This window comes from Rhinatrema bivittatum, chromosome 8, assembly GCF_901001135.1.
Source record: "Rhinatrema bivittatum chromosome 8, aRhiBiv1.1, whole genome shotgun sequence".
NCBI classification, from domain to species: Eukaryota; Metazoa; Chordata; class Amphibia; order Gymnophiona; family Rhinatrematidae; genus Rhinatrema; species Rhinatrema bivittatum.
This window is the reverse complement of record NC_042622.1, coordinates 31498333-31519658: the sequence shown is the minus strand read 5'-3', so window position 1 is coordinate 31519658 and position 21326 is coordinate 31498333. Positions and strand designations below refer to the sequence as shown.

Genomic DNA, 21326 nt, shown 5'->3' with positions numbered 1-21326 from the left:
AGCAGGGCAGAGGATTCTATTCCCGTTATTTCCTCATTCCAAAGAAAACCGGAGGCCTACGACCAATCCTAGATCTCAGATATCTCAACAAATTTCTAAAAAAAGAAAAATTCAGGATGGTCTCTTTAGGCACCATGCTTCCCCTTCTTCAAGCAGGAGATTGGCTTTGTTCTCTGGATCTTCAAGACGCCTACGCTCACATTCCAATATTTCCTCCTCATCGCAAGTACCTGCACTTCATGGTAGGTCATCAACATTTCCGATACAGAGTACTGCCATTCGGACTTGCCTCTGCTCCCAGAGTTTTCACAAAATGTCTGGCAGTAATAGCAGCCCACTTGCACAAGCAAGGTGTCCATGTCTTCCCATATCTAGATGACTGGCTCATCAAAAGTCAATCTCAAAAAGGAGCTCTGTCTTCTCTCAATCAGACAATTACTCTACTACACTCCATGGGTTTTCTCATCAATTACCAAAAGTCCCATCTTACTCCATCTCAACTACTCCAATTCATAGGAGCAGAACTGAACACCATCCTTGCAAGAGCCTTTCTACCCGAAGATCAGGCACAAACACTATCTTCATTAGCAAACTCGATTCACTCCGGACATCAAGCAACAGCCCATCAATTTCTAACCTTACTAGGCCATATGACCTCCACAGATCGTCACTCCTATGGCAAGGCTTGCCATGAGGGTTACCCAATGGACTCTAAGGTCACAAAGGATACAAGCCATTCAACCGCTTCATTATCCAATTCAAGTAACCCACCAACTAAGATCATGTCTACTTTGGTGGGCGAACATGGACAACTTGCGCAAGGGCCTACCCTTCCAGCAACCAGTCCCACAAATAACGTTAACTACAAATGCATCCACCTTGGGTTGGGGAGCTCACATACACAATCTCCAAACCCAAGGCACTTGGACAAAACTCGAAGCGACTTATCAAATAAATTTTCTGGAGCTTCGAGCTATACGTTATGTGCTACATGCGTTTAAGGACTGCCTTTCACACAAGACTTTTCTCATCCAAACGGACAACACAGTGGCCATGTGGTACATCAACAAACAGGGAGGTACGGGCTCGTATCTCCTCTGTCAAGAAGCCGCACAGATGTGGGACTAGGCCCTGAAACACTCAATGTTCCTCCGGGCCATTTATCTGGCAGGCATTCACAATGTAGTGGCAGATCAACTCAGTCGTCAATTCCAACCACACGAATGGTCCCTGGATCCCTCAGTAGCGACCAGGATATTCCAACGTTGGGGACATCCAAGAATAGACCTCTTTGCGTCACATCTGAATCACAAAGTAGACAATTTCTGTTTTCTACGCACAAACAAGACCCAGTCAACCAAGGACGCCTTTGCTCATCTTTGGAACTCAGGCCTACTATACGCGTATCCTCCGATACAGCTCATAACCAAGACTCTAGTGAAGCTTCAGCAGGACAAAAGGTCCATGATATTCATAGCCCCGTATTGGCCTCGGCAAGTGTGGTTTCCCACACTCCTAGACCTCTCAGTCAGCGATCCAATTCGTCTGGGAGTAGCTCCCACTCTCAGGATCAGGGTCGGTTGCGCCATCCCAACCTTCAATCCCTATCCCTGACAGCATGGATGTTGAAAGCTTGATTTTACAACCTCTCAATCTTTCAACCAATGTATCTCCAGTGCTTCTAGCTTCACGTAAACCTTCCACACGAAAGAATTACTCTTCCAAATGGAAAAGATTTACTATATGGTGCAGACAAAAGAATATAGACCCTTTCACCTGCCCCATAACCTCTGTTAGACTACTTATACAATCTATCAGAATCTGGTCTCCAGACTTCATCTGTAAGAGTCCATTTAAGTGCAATCTCAGCTTACCATAATAAGATAGGAGATGCACCAATATTTATTTATTTATTTATTTATTTAACAGTTTTATATACCGACCTTCATAGTAAATAACCATATCAGATCGGTTTACAATTAACAAGAATATAACTGGGGTAACAATTCAAGTAAACGAAAGGTAAACAATAGTTATGAATGAGTCAAAGTTACAATCAACAGGGTAAGAGAACTTGGAAGCTTGCAACAAGCTGGAAAGAAGATAAGGCAGGTTTATGAGAGGTTTAACTCACCTTAAACAACCAATTCGGCCACCAGTCACAGAATGGGACCTCAGTTTGGTATTAATAAGACTCATGCGTTCTCCTTTCGAACCCATAGATTCTTGTGATCTTAAATTTCTCACATGGAAGACTATCTTCCTCATAGCTATTACATCAGCTAGAAGGGTTAGTGAGTTGCAAGCACTTGTCACGTTCGCACCCTATACACAGTTCCTACATGACAGAGTGGTTCTTCGTACACATCCAAAATTCCTCCCTAAAATAGTTACGGAATTCCACTTGAACCAATCCATAGTTTTACCCACATTCTTTCCAAGGCCTCATTCGCACCAAGGCAAACGGGCTTTACATACTTTGGACTGTAAGCGTGCACTATCTTTCTACTTAAACCGGACTGCAGTCCACAGAAATCAAATCAACTCTTTGTTTCCTATGATCCAAACAAACCAGGGAAAGCAGTGGGTAAACATACTATATCCAATTGGTTAGCAGATTGCATACAGTTTTGCTATGAAAAAGCAGGCCTTCCTCGCCAAGGGCGAGTAAAGGTACATTCAGTAAGAGCAATGTCAACATCAGTAGTTCACTATCGTTCAGTGCCAATCCTTGACATATGTAAAGCAGCAACATGGAGTTCTCTTCATACCTTTGCAGCTCATTACTGTTTGGGCAAGGAAGGACGACAAGATTCAGCCTATGGACAATCTGTCTTAAAGAACTTGTTTCCAGTTTAATCCCAACTCCTTCTACATCCAACCTGCTGTGATCTTCGGCTGATTCATTTTCCACAACAATACTTCACAATTGCTTCACTACAAAATGACTCCGCCTCTAGCTTGCTAATCACCCATATGTGAGGACTAGCATCCTGCTTGTCCTGGGATAAAGCAAAATTGCTTACCTTGTAATAGGTGTTATCCCAGGACAGCAGGATGTAGTCCTCACGAAACCCACCTGCCACCCCGCGGAGTTGGGTCTCATACGTTTTATTTTATTTTTTGCTAAAAGCTTATTGCTACATACGAGACTGGAGTGAGACCCCTGTGGCAGAGAATATCATGGCACGCTAGGCATGCTCAGTGGCCTCACAGGGCCAGTCAAATCTTTCTAGAAACTTTGACAGAAAGATTTCCCGCGCTAGGGCTCCGGTGACGTCACCCATATATGAGGACTACATCCTGCTGTCCTGGGATAACCTCTATTACAAGGTAAGCAATTTTGCTTTCCTTTTTGTTCACCGGACAATCCAGAGGCATGCATTTTGTTCCCTTATCAGCAGATGGAGGCAGAACCAGATTGCCAAATTTCCTTTACATAGTAAATAATGGAGCTATCCATTATTTCTCTACCTCCAGCAGATGATAGAGGAGCAAATTTGTGCAGCTGAAGACACCTGGAAAATTGCTCCGGGGTGATGGGCCTTAGTTCTCCTCCAAGTTGAGGAGGATCAGTTGCTTCTTTCTGGCAGTGGCTTGCTGGTCCTGGGAGTGGGTGCAGGTATGTCCAAAGGAGTCTGGTTCCCTCTGCAATGCCCCGTCCCTGCCCCACCTCCACCACCAGGATTAAAAAATAAAATAGCAGGACTTGGTTGAGTTGATGTCTGTGCAGTGAGCCTTGCCTGTTAGGCATAGCTTCATGTTTTTAAGGCTTATTTATTTATTTATTTAGGTTTTTTATATACCGTTATTCCAAAATAAGATCACAATGGTGTACAAAATCAGCTTTCCGTTACTGGATCAACATTCCCGTTCTGTTTCAAAGTTCATATTCTAGGTCAATATAACAGCAAATACATTTTCTAGGTCATATTTATACATAATCTAGTTCATCTCAGTAGCAAATGTGTATTCTGGGTTGATACAGCAACATCAAGTACAAGGTAGCTAGGGTGCTTCGATATGTAGGATTATAACCTATGATTTCCATTTCATTATCCTTCGTTATATTCTGTATACATTTAACATCACTCAGTACTTACTGCTCACTCGGTTAACTTAACTATCAGAACCTTAGATTATGCTATCAGCATATTGGAATTTTACATTAGTTCATATACATTTCTAAAGAGCCATGTTTTCAGTTCTGGTTTGAAACTATTTCTGTTATCAGGCGTAGAGAGACTGGAAGAGAGTTCCATAGTTTAGGGCCCACTATGGAAAACATTCTGTCTCTTATTTGTGTTAGGTGTATGTTCTGTGTTGTAGGCAACTTTAGAAGTCCTTTGTTTTGTGATTTTTGGGCTCTCTGCATGGTGTACGGTTGAGGTGTCACTCCTATTAAACATGGGTTAATGTTGATATTACAAAATTAGTTAATACTTTATAATGAATTCTGATTTGTACAGGAAGACAGTGCAGTGCTATCAGTGAGGGGGTGATGTGGTCAAATTTCCTTGTCCCTAGTAAGAGTCCAGCTGAGGCATTTTGTAGTAACTGTAGTGGTTTTAGTAGTCCTGAGGGAGTTGCAGTAATCTGTTTGAAAATATTAATGTTTGTAAAACAGTGCAGAAGTCATGTATTGTTAGCAATGGTTTCAGCCAGTATAGTATTCTCAGCTTGGTGTCTCCTGTTTTGTTTTTTATTTAAATTTTTATTGGTAATAGCAAAGTCATGGCAACAATGAACAGAGTAATTGTACACAAACAAGCTTCAATAAACCTTGCACAAAATACAGAAATGCCTTTCTGTTTTTATGTTCGTCTGCCCCCCCCCCCCCCCCCCCGTCCGCCCCCCGTGGTGAATACGTTTGCTACCCAAAAGGTGTATCCTGTTTTAATTAATTTACTTATATGCTTTTTCATTGAAAGGTTCTCATAGATCTGTATTCCTAGGTCTCATACTTGATCTGAGGGTATAATGTTAAAATTTCCTAGATCTAAGGTTGGTGGTTTGGTTATTGTGGAATTTCTCCTTAATCACACAATTTTTTTTTGTCTAGTTAGCTTCAGCTGAGAGTTTTTGTTGTAATGCCTTCGTGTAGGTGGACAGAGTTTAAACAGTTTTTTCAAATGATTTGCCGAATTGTATGTCTGCATATAGGAATAAGTTGATTCCTAGTTCTGCTAGTAATGTACATAGAGATAGCTTATTTATTTATTTAACATTTTTATATACCGAGGTTCTAGAGACAAAATCACTAAGCACTTCGGTTTACATATAACTATTGAAATGACTGACTTGAGTCTTACAGGGAACAGGAAATACAGAACTGGGTATACATTAAACTCAAAATGACATAGAACCTTTAAATAACAGAAATAGTAAATGAATGGTAATAAAACATGTAACAGGCGATTGTATGAGAAAAGAGCAAAATGAGATATTATCTGTGGTTGTTTGGCAATGAAAAACATGAAAATTTGCATCCAGTGGTTAGGAAGGATTAAGATCGAATTAGGTGTAGGCTAAGGAGAAGATCCAAGTCTTGAGTCTTTTTTTTTTTTTAAATAATTGGCATATAAATGTTGAATAGTGTAGCCAAGAGTGCTGATCCCTGTGGGACACCTGTATTGATTGGGAAGGTGTCAGATAAGTGATTGTCTAATTTGATGTGGAACAATCTATCGGCTAGGAAGCAAGAGAACCAATTGATGACCTTTTCTGTCTATTCGGGTATTTCTCAACTGATTGCACAGCAAGGTGTGGTCCTTGGTGTCAAAGGCTGCTGTAAGATCAATTACCGTAGTACCAGGATATAGGATTCATCATTGTGAAACCCCTGTAGTACTCGGTCAGTTAAGGAAATGAGTGGGGTTTCTGTTGAGCGATCTTTTGTGAAACCAAATTGGTTTGGGTGTAGAATATTATTGTCTTCTAGGTAACTTTCTAATTGTCAGGCCGATACAGTACAGTGCGCTCCGGCTTATTCAGTAAGGGGTAATAGCATGGAAAACACGTGTCCAACCCCCCCCCCCCCCCCCCGAATCTAATAGCGCCCGCAACATGCAAATGCATGTTGATGGTCCTATTAGGTATTCCCGCGCGATTCAGAAGGCAAAATGTGCAGCCACATCTACTGGTTCACCTTTGTCTGTTTATTCACCCCTTCAAAAAAATGTAGGCAATTTGTGAGGCAAGACTTCCCTTGGGTAAATCCATGCTGGCTATGTGGGGAAATCTTTTTCTGCTAGAAATCCTATTGTTTCCTTTCCTGATGCGAGCGTCTAGACCCCAGCCGGCCCCCCAGCAAACCCCAGCCACGGACTTTTGACTGGCGGTGAGGGAGCAGAAGTCAGTTGGCTATACCCCTGGTGTCAGGTCCCCCCAGTCAGATGCAGACTCATGAGCTTTGCCTGTCACTGGGAAGAGAGAATATCGGACTGCTAGGTCCTTTCTGTCGTTCACCAAGGGTACCATCTACATTTCAGCTGGCTCCCAGAGACCTCTCCCCCATGTCCATCATGGGGTTCATCCAGCCGCCTGGTCATTCTTCAGACGAAACTCTCCGTCCTCCTTTCAGTGGGTGCAGTAGAACCGGTCCTGCGCCATCACCAGGGTCGAGGGTTCTATTCAAGGTATTTTCTCATTCTGAAGAGGAATGGCGGTTTGCTCCCCATTCTCGACCTCCAGGCTTTGAACAAGTTTCTTGTAAGAGAAAAGTTCAAGATGGTCTCTCTGGGCACGCTGATCCCGCTCCTCAGAGGCGGAGATTGGCTATGCTCCCCCGATCTCAAGGAGGCTTATGCACACATTGCAATTATTCCCAGCCCCCGGAAGTACCTCTGCTTAAGAACATAAGAAAATGCCATACTGGGTCAGACCACAAGGGTCCATCAAGCCCAGCATCTGTTTCCAACAGTGGCCAATCCAGGCCATAAGAACCTGGCAAGTACCCAAAAACTTAGTCTATTCCATGTTACCATTGCTAATGGCAGTGGCTATTCTCTAAGTGAACTTAATAGCAGGTAATGGACTTCTCCTCCAAGAACTTATCCAATCCTTTTTTAAACACAGCTATACTAACTGCACTAACCACATACTCTGGCAACAAATTCCAGAGTTTAATTGTGCATTGAGTGAAAAAGAACATTCTCCAATTAGTTTTAAATGTGCCCCATGCTAACTTCATGGAGTGCCCCCTAGTCTTTCTACTATCTGAAAGAGTAAATAACCGATTCACATCTACCCTTTCTAGACGTCTCATGATTTTAAACATTTCTATCATATCCCCCCTCAGCCGTCTCTTCTCCAAGCTGAAAAGTCTTAACCTCTTTAGTCTTTCCTCATATGGGAGCTGTTCCATTCCCCTTATCATTTTGGTAGCCCTTCTCTGTACCTTCTCCATCGCAATTATATCTTTTTTGAGATGCGGCGACCAGAATTGTACACAGTATTCAAGGTGCGGTCTTACCATAGAGCGATACAGAGGCATTATGACATTTTCTGTTTTATTCACCATTCCCTTTCTAATAATTCCCAACATTCTGTTTGCTTTTTTGACTGCCGCAGCACACTGAACCGACTATTTCAATGTGTTATCCACTATGACACCTAGATCTTTCTTGGGTTGTAGCACCTAATATGGAACCCAACATTTGTGTAATTATAGCATGGGTAATTTTTCCCTATATGCATCACCTTGCACTTATCCACATTAAATTTCATCAGCCATTTGGTTGCCCAATTTTCCAGTCTCACAAGGTCTTCCTGCAATTTATCACAATCTGCTGGTGATTTAACTACTCTGAACAATTTTGTATCATCTGCAAATTTGATTCTCACTCGTCGTATTTCTTTCCAGATCATTTATAAATATATTGAAAAGTAAGGGTCCCAATACAGATCCCTGAGGCATTCCACTGACCACTCCCTTCCACTGAGAAAATTGTCCATTTAATCCTACTCTGTTTTCCTGTCTTTTAGCCAGTTTGCAATTCACGAAAGGACATCGCCACCTATCCCATGACTTTTTACTTTTCCTAGAAGTCTCTCATGAGGAACTTTCAGAACTCTCAGAAAAAAGCAAAGAGATCCCGGCCTCATTTTTCTAACCGCCGGGCAAGGAGCAGAAATTTCTGGATGCCTTTGGACGAAAAGTATTTCAAGGGTCTATGTTGATGGCTCATATAGCAGCCTATCAGCTATACATGACCCAGTACACGAGAAACCTGTGGAAGCAAGTGCAAGATTTCTCTGACACTCTGCCAGAAGAATTTCAAGAGGGTCTAACTTCCATATTCCAGAAAGGCCTTGATTCTGGAAAACACGAGGTGAGAGCTGCCTACGATATCTTTGACACAGCCTCAAGAGTGTCCGCAGCAGGCATAAGTGCCAGACGATGGGCTTGGTTAAAAGCGTTGGACTTGCATCAAGAAGTCCAAGAAAGGTTGTCAGACCTCCCTTGCACAGGGGACAACTTATTTGGGGAGAAGTATCTTCTTTCAAGGCATCTGTTCCATTGATTGTTTCCTGACTGCAGAATAGGTTGCACAAGGACTTTGCATTGAATTCCCTCAAGGTTCATGTAGCAGCAATTGCCTTTTACAGGGGTTTAGTTCAGTGAATGTCTGTTTGCTCATCCAGATATTGCATGTTTTCTGAGAAGGGTGAAGCATCTGTTTTCCAGTGAGAACAACCATGCCTTCATGGGATCTCACCTTGGTGGTTCATGCCTTTTGTGCAGCTTCATTTGAACTCAGGAGGGAAGCATTGATAAAGGATCTTGCACTTAATACTACCTTTTAAGTGGTAGTCTGTTCAGCAAGATGCATAGCTGGGTTGCAAGCACTCATGTAGAGAGCCTTTTCAGATGAGGTAGTATCAGTGCGTACAGTTCTGGTCTTTGCATGAAATGGAGAGACCACCTTAGGCAAGTCGAGTGTTTTTCTATCAACATTCGAGAGAACATAGTGGAAAGTTTTTCAGGCACTTCATTTTCTGGATGTGCACAGAATCCTACTGCAGTATCTGAAGGTCCCAAACTTTCAGGAGATTGGATAGTTTGTGGTCTTTAGTGGCCATGGTGAGACCACACCTTGAATACTGTGTACAGTTCTGGTCGCCGCATCTCAAAAAAGATATAATTGCGATGGAGAAGGTACAGAGAAGGGCTACCAAAATAAGGGGAATGGAACAGCTTCCCTACGAGGAAAGACTAAAGAGGTTAGGACTTTTCAGCTTGGAGAAGAGACGACTGAGGGGGGATATGATAGAGGTGTTTAAAATCATGAGAGGTCTAGAACGGGTAGATGTGAATCGGTTATTTACTCTTTCGGATAGTAGAAAGGCTAGGGGGCACTCCATGAAGTTAGCATGGGGCACATTTAAAACTAATCGGAGAAAGTTCTTTTTTACTCAACGCACAATTAAACTCTGGAATTTGTTACCAGGGGATGTGGTCAGTGCAGTTAGTATAGCTGTGTTTAAAAAAGGATTGGATAAGTTCTTGGAGGAGAAGTCCATTACCTGCTATTAAGTTCACTTAGAGAATAGCCACTGCCATTAGCAACAGTAATATGGAATAGACTTAGTTTTTGGGTACTTGCCAGGTTCTTATGACCTGGATTGGCCACTGTTGGAAACAGGATGCTGGGCTTGATGGACCCTTGGTCTGACCCAGTATGGCATTTTCTTATGTTCTTATGAGATGTAAGGCAGTGTCGAAGTCTGTTAGCTCAAATTAAAGAAGCAATGTGTTCAGCTTATATTTCCAAGGGGGATTGGTGGTCCCTAAGGAACTCTGAGTTCAAGCAACATCCTGGGCACAACATCACTTGATTTCACTGGAGGAGATATGCAAGGTGGCAGCTTGGTCCTTCTTGCATTCCTACTGTAAGCATTACTGCTTGGATGTTCAGGGTAGGGATGCTGCTGCCTTTGGCGGGGGGTGTCTTGAGAGCAGGATAGCAAGTTGCCACTGGGTTTGAGGTTTTCTTCTGTATCTCCCATTTTTCTGATTTTGTGGAACGCAAAAAGGAAAAATTTGGTCTTACCTGCTAATTTTCTTAGAATCCTACCAGACCAGTCCAGAAACTTCCCCTGTTACAGGTTCAGACTGTACACACTGGTATCCTGCCCAGGGGCTTTGACCTGGGGGGCGGGGGCTAATCTCATATAAACACAATTACTGGGATTATACCTGGGGGCTTGAACCCAGAAGCTTATCCCCTGCACAGAGAGCTACACACAAACTTGGATTCAATATGTCATGGTTCCAGGTAAAGTAAGCTTATTTGAGCAACAAAAGGATAGAACAAATAAAATCAGATCAAATAGAAGTAATAGTAGATATTAACAATTGCTACATAGATATAAAAAGCTTACATTTCCAAAGGATCAGCCATCCCATCAGGTCCAGGGCTCTCTCTCCCCTCTCTTTTTCACTGTCTTCCCTTAACACTACAAACCCTTGTGAGAACAGCCCCATTCCCTCCCTCTGAGTTCTTATCAGTTTTTCAGACACAGCTGTGCAGGCCTTGATTCTCTCTCTCAGGCTTTAGTATAAGTTTATTGCTTGCTTTCTCATCATAGACTTAGTGGAATAACTAACATTTCACAGTGCAAGACAGTAAACAGGAGTTCACTCAGAGGTTGGCCTGTGGCCTTCAAACTAGTCTGTGTCTGGGTGAAAACTCTGAATCCATATGGCCTATCCTCTATATACATCCTCAGCAAAAAGTAACAAAAAATGACTCTCATTCCTCCAGAATAATTTTTTCAGCCTGCTTATCAGAAGTTTGTTCTGTCGTTTGTGGTTTGTGTGGGTTTTTTTTGTGGGAGGTGAATTTGTGCAGTTTACTTAAGCAGTCTGAAACTCAGTTGTCTGTGAGGAATCCATTGACAGTGCAAGTTATTGACACGTCCTGTTCCCCGTCCCTCCACCCCACCAACACACACACATTCTCTTGTTGGGGGTATGGGGGGAGTTGTGGTTTGTTGCTTTACCAGAATACTAGATGTCTGCAGGCTGTATAAGGGAAGCTCAGCAGTCTAAGGGAAGCTCAGCAGTTCTGTCTGCATCTGCTGGTAGGGGAGCAAAACCCATGTGTCTGGACTGTTTTGATAGGACCTGCAGGAAGGAAATGAGCAGGTAAGGCCAAATTTTTCCTTCAGTGGCATGGCCCTTTTTTTTTTTTTTTTTTTTTTAATTTAGGAAGACTGGAAGGAAATGCCAGAAACCAAGTAAGGTCATGTTTCTCTACAGACCCAGCAAGTGTAATCAAAGGGTGTTATCTAAGATTTTTTCCAAGGCAATCTTGAATGTATAGCATGTCTGCTTGAATTATCAAACTTGCCCAGTTGCCCTGTAGGGAAGCAATCTTCTCACTTGTCTATGAAGCTATTCTCAAATGAGCAATTTGCCTTCTTCAGTCTTTTCTTGTAACTGCTGCCTAATTGGTGTTCCTTTACAATTTTATTTAATATCATGTTGGTAATTTAAAAAAATGTATCTCATTTTGGACTAAGTAGTTATCTGGTCTCAAATCCTTTTTTTCTTGATGCAATAATAAATATCGCAACTTCCCAGTTTTTCCTGAGAGCAACACAAGTTTTGATCCACCCTAAAAATTACAGGAAAGGCAGAATGCATAATGCCAGTGCTTCCTTCTTTCTTGCGATCTCGTACCTAAGTGCCAGAGGAGAAACATTGCAACAGATTCTTCTGTGTGCACATATGGATTGTAAATTTTTTTTCTGCATGCATGCCGTCTGATTTGCAAGTGTTGTATGTCATCATGTGTTTGATCTTTAATTCCTTAGGGCCCCTTTACTGCAAGCCCTGATTGGTCTTTTTGAACTGCCTGAAGATGATACCATTCCTGATGAAGAACATTTTATTGACATAGAGGATACTCCAGGATACCAAGCTGCTTTTTCTCAGCTTGCATTTGCTGGGAAAAAAGAACATGATCCTATTGGTCAAATGGTTAGCAATCCTAAGATTCTCCTGGCACAGTCTCTTCACAAACTCTCTACAGCATGTCCTGGAAGGGTAAGTGGGTACTCGATTTTCATGTCACACAATTTTTTTAGCTGAACTAATGCTTTTAACCAAAGAATATTTTTCAAAACAAGAGCAATGGCATTTCTTGGTTAGTGTGGTTATCAAATCTTTAATAAAAATAATTGCCAAAATAATGTTCCCACCATTTTTGCCATTATATAATCTCTATATAATAGTCCTGGAGGAATTCTGCGCTACTACAGAGTGCAGAATTTGTGCAGAATTACCCCCTGCGCAGAATTGCAAAATTCTGCGCAGAAAATGACAGAGGAGACCCCGGCATGCCACAAATGGTATGCGACGATGAAGGCCCCGTGTGCCACGGGATGCGCTCCGCTCGCGGCAAAGATGAAGGCTCTGGCGCACCGTTCGCAGCAAAGATGAAGACCCCCTGTGTGCCGTGAATGGAATGTGCTCCGCTCACGGTGAAGATGAAGGCCCCGGTGAGAGTGAATGTGTGTAAGAGAGGGAGAGGGGTGCTGGGGGGGGGGGATGCTTCAGTGTGGGTGCCAGAGAGAAGGGAGCCTATATGAGGAGATTGTGAAGGAGTGTGTATGTGTGTGAGGGATTGGGAGCTCGTGTGTATGAAAAAGGATCATGTGTATGTGAGGGTGCTAGCCTGTGTGACGGGATTGTGTATGTGTGAGACAGAGCCTGTGTGAAGGGGTGCATGTGAGAGAGAGGGAGCTTGTGTGGGTGGTATGCGAGAGGGACCCTGTATGAGGGGATGTGTGTGAGCGAGAGGGTGAAGAGCCTGTATGAGGCTTTGTGTATATGTACGAGAGAGAGTCAGTATGTGTGTGAGAGGGAGGGACAGGGGGAGCCTGTGTGAGGGGCAGTACTGAGAACGGGGTCAAATTCTGGGACTGGCAATAAGAGTGAAAGGGGTTGAGCCTAGAGGTGAAGGGAGGGATAGTGGCAGGTGGAGGAGTTGGGGCCTGAGAGGGCAAAGTGGCCAGGGGAGTAGGGAGAGTGAGTGGAAGGGACACTTACAGTGAATTTCTAGGGAAATTCTGCATCTCTAAGTAATAACTTCTAACTGTATTAAATTAAAAAGTAATTACTTAAAGACTGCCATGTAAATTGTGTTATTTTGACCAATATAAAGTTTGCAGAATTTTCAGTTTTTGTGCGCAGAATTCCCCCAGGAGTAATGTGTGTATATGAATGTGTTAAGGGGTTATTTTATAGCAGCCAGTGAGGAATTATTCCTTTATATTACAGCCATATGGAAGCTTGTGGGTAAACAGAGACCTATGCAGAGGTTTAACATTTTACAGTGATTAATGTACTTTTGAACACACACTGCTCATCCAGAGCATATGAACATTTGCAGATAAAACAGGATTTGTTGCTTGCCTTATGAACAATGCATAACATCGCTAAAGCAGTGAAAAATGTGTATTAACAAATGGATAGTGTCTTTTTAGTTAAGTGATTTGCTGTAGATATAAATAATAATCCATCAGATTTTATTATATATGATGTGACTAGTGGAGTGAATGGAATGTAAATTTTTTTTATTTTGAGATTTGTTAATTTAAGCAAATTCAGTAATATTTGTGTACAAAATGAAGTTGCTATTTAGAATAGTTTTGACTAAAGTTTTGATACTTTGATAATTTTGCATTTACAAATATTATTCTTTATCCCCTGACGAAGCCCGAATGGGGCGAAACAAGGGTCCTTGTTGGGAAGGGTGACGTGGATTTTAGGGATGGTTGTTGGGGGGGTTTTAGGTGAGGGTTTTTAGATATGTGTGATGTTTGGATGGTATGATTTATGAATGAGTGAGTATGTATGGGTGTTGTAATAACATAATGTGGTTACTTGTTCACATGGGGTTATGTGCTTTGAAGATTATGATTTAAAAATTGTGGCGTGTACTGGTAACATGTTCACATGCGTCAGTTTTGAATGTATACCATAGCTTGATATGTGTATAGATATCTAATGTGGTTTAGTAAGAGATGATAAATAAAAATATGATGGTTTGAATCTATTAAATTTTGTTATAGATATTAGTGTAATTACATTATTGCTGCCCCTATATGTATATGCTTAGTCCAGTTTGCACATTCAGAGATTATTTATTTATTTATTTAAAGTCTCTTCTATACCGATAGCCATTCGCACATCGTATCGGTTTACATAAAACAAATAACTTTTGGGCAGAGCCCTTACAAGTAACAGACGAATATAATTAACAGGAAGTATGGATAATACTGATAAGCATAATAAAAAATTAATAAATAAAGTATTCTTAGTCAATTAATAAATAAAGTATTCTTAGTCAAAATTCGGAGGAGGAGGTAACAGGAATGATGTGTTGATATGTTACTCGATTGTTGTTAGGGAATTTTTATATGGGGGGGAGGTGACATGGGGTAAGCTTGCTGGAACAACCAGGTTTTAAGTTTTTTTTTTTAATTTGGAAGTGGAGGTCTCCATGCGTATATCATGAGGCAAGGAGTTCCATATGGTGGGGCCAGCAAGGGAAAAAGCTCTGCTTATGGTGGAGGAGAGTTTGATAGATTTGATGGATTGGGTACGTAGGGTTCCTTGTAGGGCTGGGCGGGTAGGTCTATTAGAGGTGCGGGGGAGGAGAGGGGGGTTGATCCAGTTGAGGTTTGAATTTAACAGACTTTTATGGATGAAGGAGAGTGCTTTGTACAGTATTCGTGAGTGTATTGGGAGCCAATGTAGTTCGATAAGTGTGGGATACATTATTGAAGAGATACATTGCAAATTAACTGTCCAGTTTAATAAGTAACAATTAACCAGCTAAACCAGATAATCTTACGTGCATCAGGGGTACTGAAAACATCTCGAGTTTCTCTCACTCTCTACTGCATTTGGGTTGTCCATCTCAGTCTGATCAGGTCCCATCTCGACATGGAAGGCAGCCAGCTGAACTCCTGGTTGGAAAATGACAGATTAAAACCACAATCCCAGGGCAGTGGTCCTGAAGCACTTATAGAAGACTGTTATTTTGTGTGCAGACAGGAGGCAGGAAAGAACATTAGCTTAGCTTGCAAAAACACGTGCAAGGATAATTTTGAAGATAATCCCACTTAGGGCTGGGCTGAGTGGGCAGCTCAGTCTTGAAGCTTGGCTAGAAGCCTTGTTGGAAGTCATGATCCAATCAGTTCTCAGCTGTTGCACAGTCTTAGACTAGTTCACTGAAATTCTGTGTTAGGCCACCTTTAGGGCTACTATTTCTGTCTCTGCATAGGATCCAAAAATTGATATTGGATATTACCACAATCCACTGGCAAAGAATTGCTGGGCTTCTGAGATTGCTTCTTAGGTGTTATGTGCTTGCAGATTTCATGTGGATGATATGTGCTGGAAGACATGGCTAATAGAACTGGATTCACAACTAGATGCAAAGTTTGTCAAGGCCACGGTGCTTTGTAAGCTTGTGTCCGGCATGTTCAGCTAAATTATAAGGTGAAGACAAATTATTCTATATGGAGAACAATAGCAGGTTTCTTCTCTTCAGCCTTATTGGCATTCACATTAAAAGTGCAAGGGCCATTATGTAGCTCAATGTCCATTTTGTATTGCTAGACCTGTACTCAGTTTTTGTTAGTTGCGCACACACTTTTTCAGGGTAGCTAGCTAATCCCTTCAAGTCTAGGTGCATCAGATTGGCCCAGTCGTTCTGGGTTTGGGTTTCTTGTGAGAATCAGAGGGAGAGCCTCTTAAGTTCCCTCAGGACAGGGATCTCTTGGTGCAAGGATCTGTAATATGTGAAGATCAGCTCCATTCCATCTCATGGTTTAGCCATTAATAGGGTGCGTTGATTTAGAAAAGGCTATCTTGGCAAGGTGGTGTATAAACTTTTATAGGCCCAAAAGAGGTCTGTGTCCATAGCGTATGCTAAGGTGTGAAGGATATTGGAGGATTGGTGCTTGGATAATGATTTCGCTTTAAAGGTATTAGTGGCTTCACCTTTTTATAGGAGACCTGGAGAAAGGGCTAGCACTTTATTCTCTCAGGGTGCAAGTTGAGGTCATTGCCTGCTATAGGGGCAGCTTCCTTTAAGCCTCTTAAGGATATGCCTCTGAAATATTCAACTTTGAAGATGCTTTTTGTTTGGGGAGGCAGATTTGGGATCTGTAGGTTGTTTCCCGCAGAGTCTCATTTTAGATGCTCTCGGAACAGGTGGTATTGATCTACATGGTTCTTTTTACTAAAGGCAGTCTTGCAGTTTCATCCCTACCAGATGAGTTTTCTTCCATTCTTCTAGAAAAGTTCCTTGATGAAGGGATCCAAGGACCTTCTGGATTGAATGTTCAGAGTCTTCTGCAATATGGGAAAGTGTCTAACTCCTTTAGGAGATTTCTCCATTTGTTTGTTCCTTTTAGTGGATAAAGGAAGGGGGAGTGTCCTCTAAAGCTTCCATAGCTCAATGGATTAAGGAAGCTATCAACTCAACTTACATTGCTAAAGGTCTTCCCAGAGGTCTTACGACTCATTCAACTAAGGCTCAGGCCTCTTTGTTGTTGGAGCTTTGTCTTTTTTCTCCAATGGAGATTTGCCGGGCGGCTTCTTGAAAACACTTGCATTCATTGAGAAAGCATTATAGTTTGGATGTTTGAGCCAAAGGGGATGCTAACTGAGTTGAGCGGTTTGAGAATGGGGCTGACAGTATCCCACCTAGTCTGAGGGATGACTTTGGTACATCACACTTGTCTGGACTAGTCTTGCAGGATGATGAGAAAAGTGAAATTTTTTCTGGCTTGATTATTTTCTTTCCAGATTGTTGGTTGGTTCACTATGTCTTGCTTGCCCACTGGTTTTGCTGAATGTATTTGTATGTCTAAAATTTGTATAGTTTACAGTTTTAAGGCCTTGTTAGGCTGCTTGTTGGCCGGTTTCTCATGGTTCTAAGGAATGCTGCTGTTTTCTCTCCCTATTGAAACTCCTCCCCAACCCCATTACCCAGGGGCAGGGAGGAGTTTGTTAGCTTATTACAGAAAATATCAGCAGTCTCCAACTTACCCCTAATAGCCAAACTAATCGAAAAAATCAGTTCAAAAACAACTATCGAACCACCTTGAAAATAACATACTATATCCAGCACAACATGGATTCCGCAACACTACAGTACAGAAATGTTGCTATTAGCTCTATCAGATAATATCTTAAGAGGATTCGACACAGGAGCACACTACATTCTGGTTCTATTAGATCTCTCTGCAGCATTTGACACTGTAAATCTCAGAATACTAATCAATAGACTGAAAGAAATAGGACTCACTAACAAAACGTTAAAATGGTTCGAGTCGTACTTAAACAATAGATGTCAGGTACAAATCAAAAATGCACTTTCAGACAAAGTCAAACTGCTAACTGGTGTCCCACAGGGATCAGCCCTATCTGCAACACTCTTTAACATCTACCTCCTCCCAGTATGTCACTTACTAGCAGGACTGGGAATCATACATTACATTTACGCAGATGATATACAATTACTGTTACCCATTCCAAACACCATTGAAGAAACAATGAAACTAGCCAATATGTACCTAGAAATAATCAAACAGCTCCTAAACCAGATGGAATTGGTAATAAACATTGACAAAACTGAATTCTTATACCTTGAACGTAAAAACACTCACCACACACAACCAACATTCACAATCAAAAATATTCAAACCACCGAGTTATCAACCAAAGTTAGGGATCTAGGAGTAATAATTGACCCTGAGCTAAACATGAAACACATCTCACAGAAAATAAAAGAAGGTTATGCAAAACTAATGATCCTAAGAAGACTAAAACCTCTAACGATTAACAATTTTCGCACAGTTCTACAAGCAATGATTTTCGCTAGCACAGATTATTGTAACTCCCTGCTTTTAGGACTACCTCAAACTACAATTAGGCCTCTACAAATATTGCAAAATTCCGCTGCCAGAGTTTTGACAGGCAAAAAAAAGAGTGACCATAATACAGGAACACTTGCTGAACTCCACTGGCTTCCAATTGAACAAAGAATACAATATAAAGCACTTTGTATAATCCATAAACTAATCCACGATGATAAAGCCAACTGGCTTAACACGGCACTGCGCGTGCACATACCACAAAGAAACCTGAGATCTGCAAATAAAGCTCTACTAACTGTCCCCTCTATCAAATCAGCACATCTCACGCAAGTAAGGGAAAGAGCACTGTCACTGGCTGGTCCTGTACTCTGGAATACCATGCCACTTGAAATAAGACTACAGACAAGTCTGAAATTATTCAAAACTAATCTGAAAACCTGGCTTTTTAAACAAGCATTTTATAAAGATAAAAGGAGAAAAATAGTTGAGCGATAAGGATGCACCAAGCTAGAAGTTTTTAGTAACCTACATAAGCATATTAATGTTAAAATCAAACTGCCTAATTTGTTCCTAACAATCAGGTTTAACTTACACACCTAGTTTATTATTTTAAATTGTTACCGTACTATGATGGCACACGAGTAATTTGTAATCTATACCACCCATATTTCTCTTTATCGTGCCCTTCTGTAAACCATTGTGATGGTATTTAACTTAACGATGGTATAGAAACATTTTTAAATAAATAAATAAAATATCAGCAAGCTGAGGAAAGCCCAGGACCCTATATAGAGTGATATCAGCAAACCAATTGCGCTCTCCCTCTATCTACTGGTTCGGGAACATAACCCATTTGTCTGTGCTAGTTTGGCAATTCTCTGGGAAAATTAATTATCAGGTAAAACTAAATTTCACCGTTTTGCACATCCTATGACAAGAATGAACCTCATTAGTAAGCCAGGGGGTGTGGTATACAATCTCAATCTTTCAGGTATACTGTTAGTGGTGTTCTTAGTACTTGTAGTGTGCCAAAAAGAATCTTTCTCTTTCATAGGGTGCAATATGACAACATATTGAACTGCACTTGGCAGTTAATTTTAATCAGGCTGGTGGCTCCTAATATAATTGAAACTGTCTGTATCTTTCTGCCATGTTTTCTTGATCAGGCTAAGCAAATTTGCTGATGTCTTGTCTTTGATGCTTTGTTGAAATTGCAGGATGGGGAAGAGTATGTTGGTGACACAGCTGGATGCAGTCCCAATATTCTGTATAATGAGCAATAAACATAATGTGATTCATTTTCTTCATTATTTTTTTTGTAGGTCACATCTATGCTGAGCACTAGTCTGAATGCAGAAGCACTGCAGTATCTGCAGGGATACCTTCAGGCTGCAAATGTCACACTACTCTGAAGTCTGTAGGTTTGAAGAGCAAAGATCAAAACCTGTTTGGTTATAAAGAACTTTGTCTTCTCAGCAGAACTTGCATAAAACAAATTTTCTACTTCAGAATGTATCACGGCATCCATCTCATCAGATATTAGGTGTGGCTTTAAGTGAAATTGAAAGAGTTGGATGGACTTGGAGTAACTTTGCAGTTCCCATTTTATTTCAAAGGCATAGCAGTGACAGTTAACTTATTGTACGGATTGATTCATGTTTTGCATTTGCTGTGTTTAAATAACATTTGGAAATTATGGAAAGCAATGTTTGTAGATGTCATTTTCTGTCTATTCCTGTTCATTTTGATGCTGTTATCTGTATTTTCTTTTCTCTTTTTTCTTCATCTAAAATGTGAATAAATAAGAAGCATTTGTTTAAAATATCTAGTAATGTGCACTTATTGTTTGAGGATAATCAACAAAAACGAGACCAGATCTCTATTGCAGAACTGTAGGTGAGTTATGTTTTCTTTAATGTCATCAGTACTCTATTTGTGAACTACCATCTAGTCCTGGTGTCTTTCAACAAGTTTGTGTTTTGTGCTAAGTAATGCAATCATTTGAGAAGACTAGCTTTTGTGAATTGAGTTGTAATACTTGTAATGCTGTTCTTTTGTCTGTCTCCTTTTCAAGTCTTAACAATGCAAAAATTTTTCAAAACATGTGACTTGTTAAGTTAGCGGTTGGATGAGCTGCATCAGTTACAAGCCAAGATCTTTCTGTTCTGTAGGTTTTCTTTGTTATATATAATAGCATTTTGGCAGGGGCATGAGGAGGGGTGGAAAACAGCTGTTCAGTGTTGCCACGTTGCCGTACATTGCGTCCTGCCAATTTTGTTCATTTTTTTAAAGAACTGGCTCTTTGCTACCTGTGACCTAAGCATTATACCTATTAGTGGCACTGACAGGGTCAGAGCAGAATGTTGTAGACCAGGAGATGAATTGATTGCAAAATATCGACACCTGTACAGCACTATACTAGTTGATTGATTTGCTCTATATGAGAAACAATAGAAACCTAAAGCGACTGTATAGAGGTCTCATTTTTAAAGACACAAATGTATAATAAATTAAAGCCTTCAGAATAATTGGGTCATCTTTCTTGGGCAATGTACCCTGTACAAAAGTAATTTAACAATCTAAAGTTTACGTTGTGCATGAACATTTTTGCATAATTAAAGAATCTGTCAAATGACAAAACTATTTTGTTTGTGAAATGGTATAGTTCTGTTTTTTATACCATGGTATTCAAAAACATTTTCCATGCCATCTAATCAGTGCTGCGGTGTTCTCAGTTACATGTGGGTTTCACAAAAGTAAAAAAATAAATTACAAGAGTATAAATGGCCTGTGAAAGGAGTGCCAGTATTCTTTTTATTTTTTGGCCTCTTCCTCGATCTCCTTTTTCTCCCATAAAGACCATGGAGTGATTGGAGATCCCTTGCAGATTGATTTTTGCTAAGAAAAGACCTAGGGCTTATACTTCAAATAGAGACCAGCAATATAGTGTTCTTTCAACAAATAATGCCATACTGAGATATGAGGAATGTTATATGTAAAACACATTAAATAATTCTCTCACTCTGTACTTCACCAGTGGTCTTACCAATGTTGAACAATGTTCAATTTAAGGGCCTCATGTTTGAAGACTCAATTAGGGTGGTGGATGCCTGGAATGCCCTTCCGGAGGACGTGGTAAAGACTAAAACCATGAAGGATTTCAATGGGGCGTGGGATAAACACTGTGGATCACTAAAAGTTAGAGAATGGGAATAAATGGAAAAAAAGCATGGGGGTAGTGGGCCTGGTGGTAACCAGCACAGAGCGGCAGTTACTACCCTTAACAGAATCATGGGGGTAACCTGCACGGAGCAGCATTTACTACCATGGGAAGCTTGCTGGGCAGACTGGATGGACCATTTGGTCTTTTTCTGCGATCATTGCTATGTTACTATGTTACATCAGTTACCTTTTTTTTT

The 21326-nt window shown here is 41.0% G+C and overlaps 1 protein-coding gene across 7 annotated transcripts in view; it reads left to right on the top strand.

The window, feature by feature from the left end:
* CSE1L (chromosome segregation 1 like) overlaps nucleotides 1-20550 on the top strand; it is a 184244-nt gene extending 163694 nt beyond the window's left edge. For all 7 annotated transcript variants that reach the window (XM_029612426.1, XM_029612429.1, XM_029612428.1 and 4 more), the window contains 2 exons: nucleotides 11824-12055; nucleotides 19230-20550. In XM_029612426.1, coding sequence (XP_029468286.1) covers nucleotides 11824-12055; nucleotides 19230-19319 — 322 coding nt within the window. In that variant the 3' untranslated portion in view covers nucleotides 19320-20550. The remainder of the gene's footprint in view (nucleotides 1-11823; nucleotides 12056-19229) is intronic.
* Nucleotides 20551-21326: the final 776 nt, after the last annotated feature.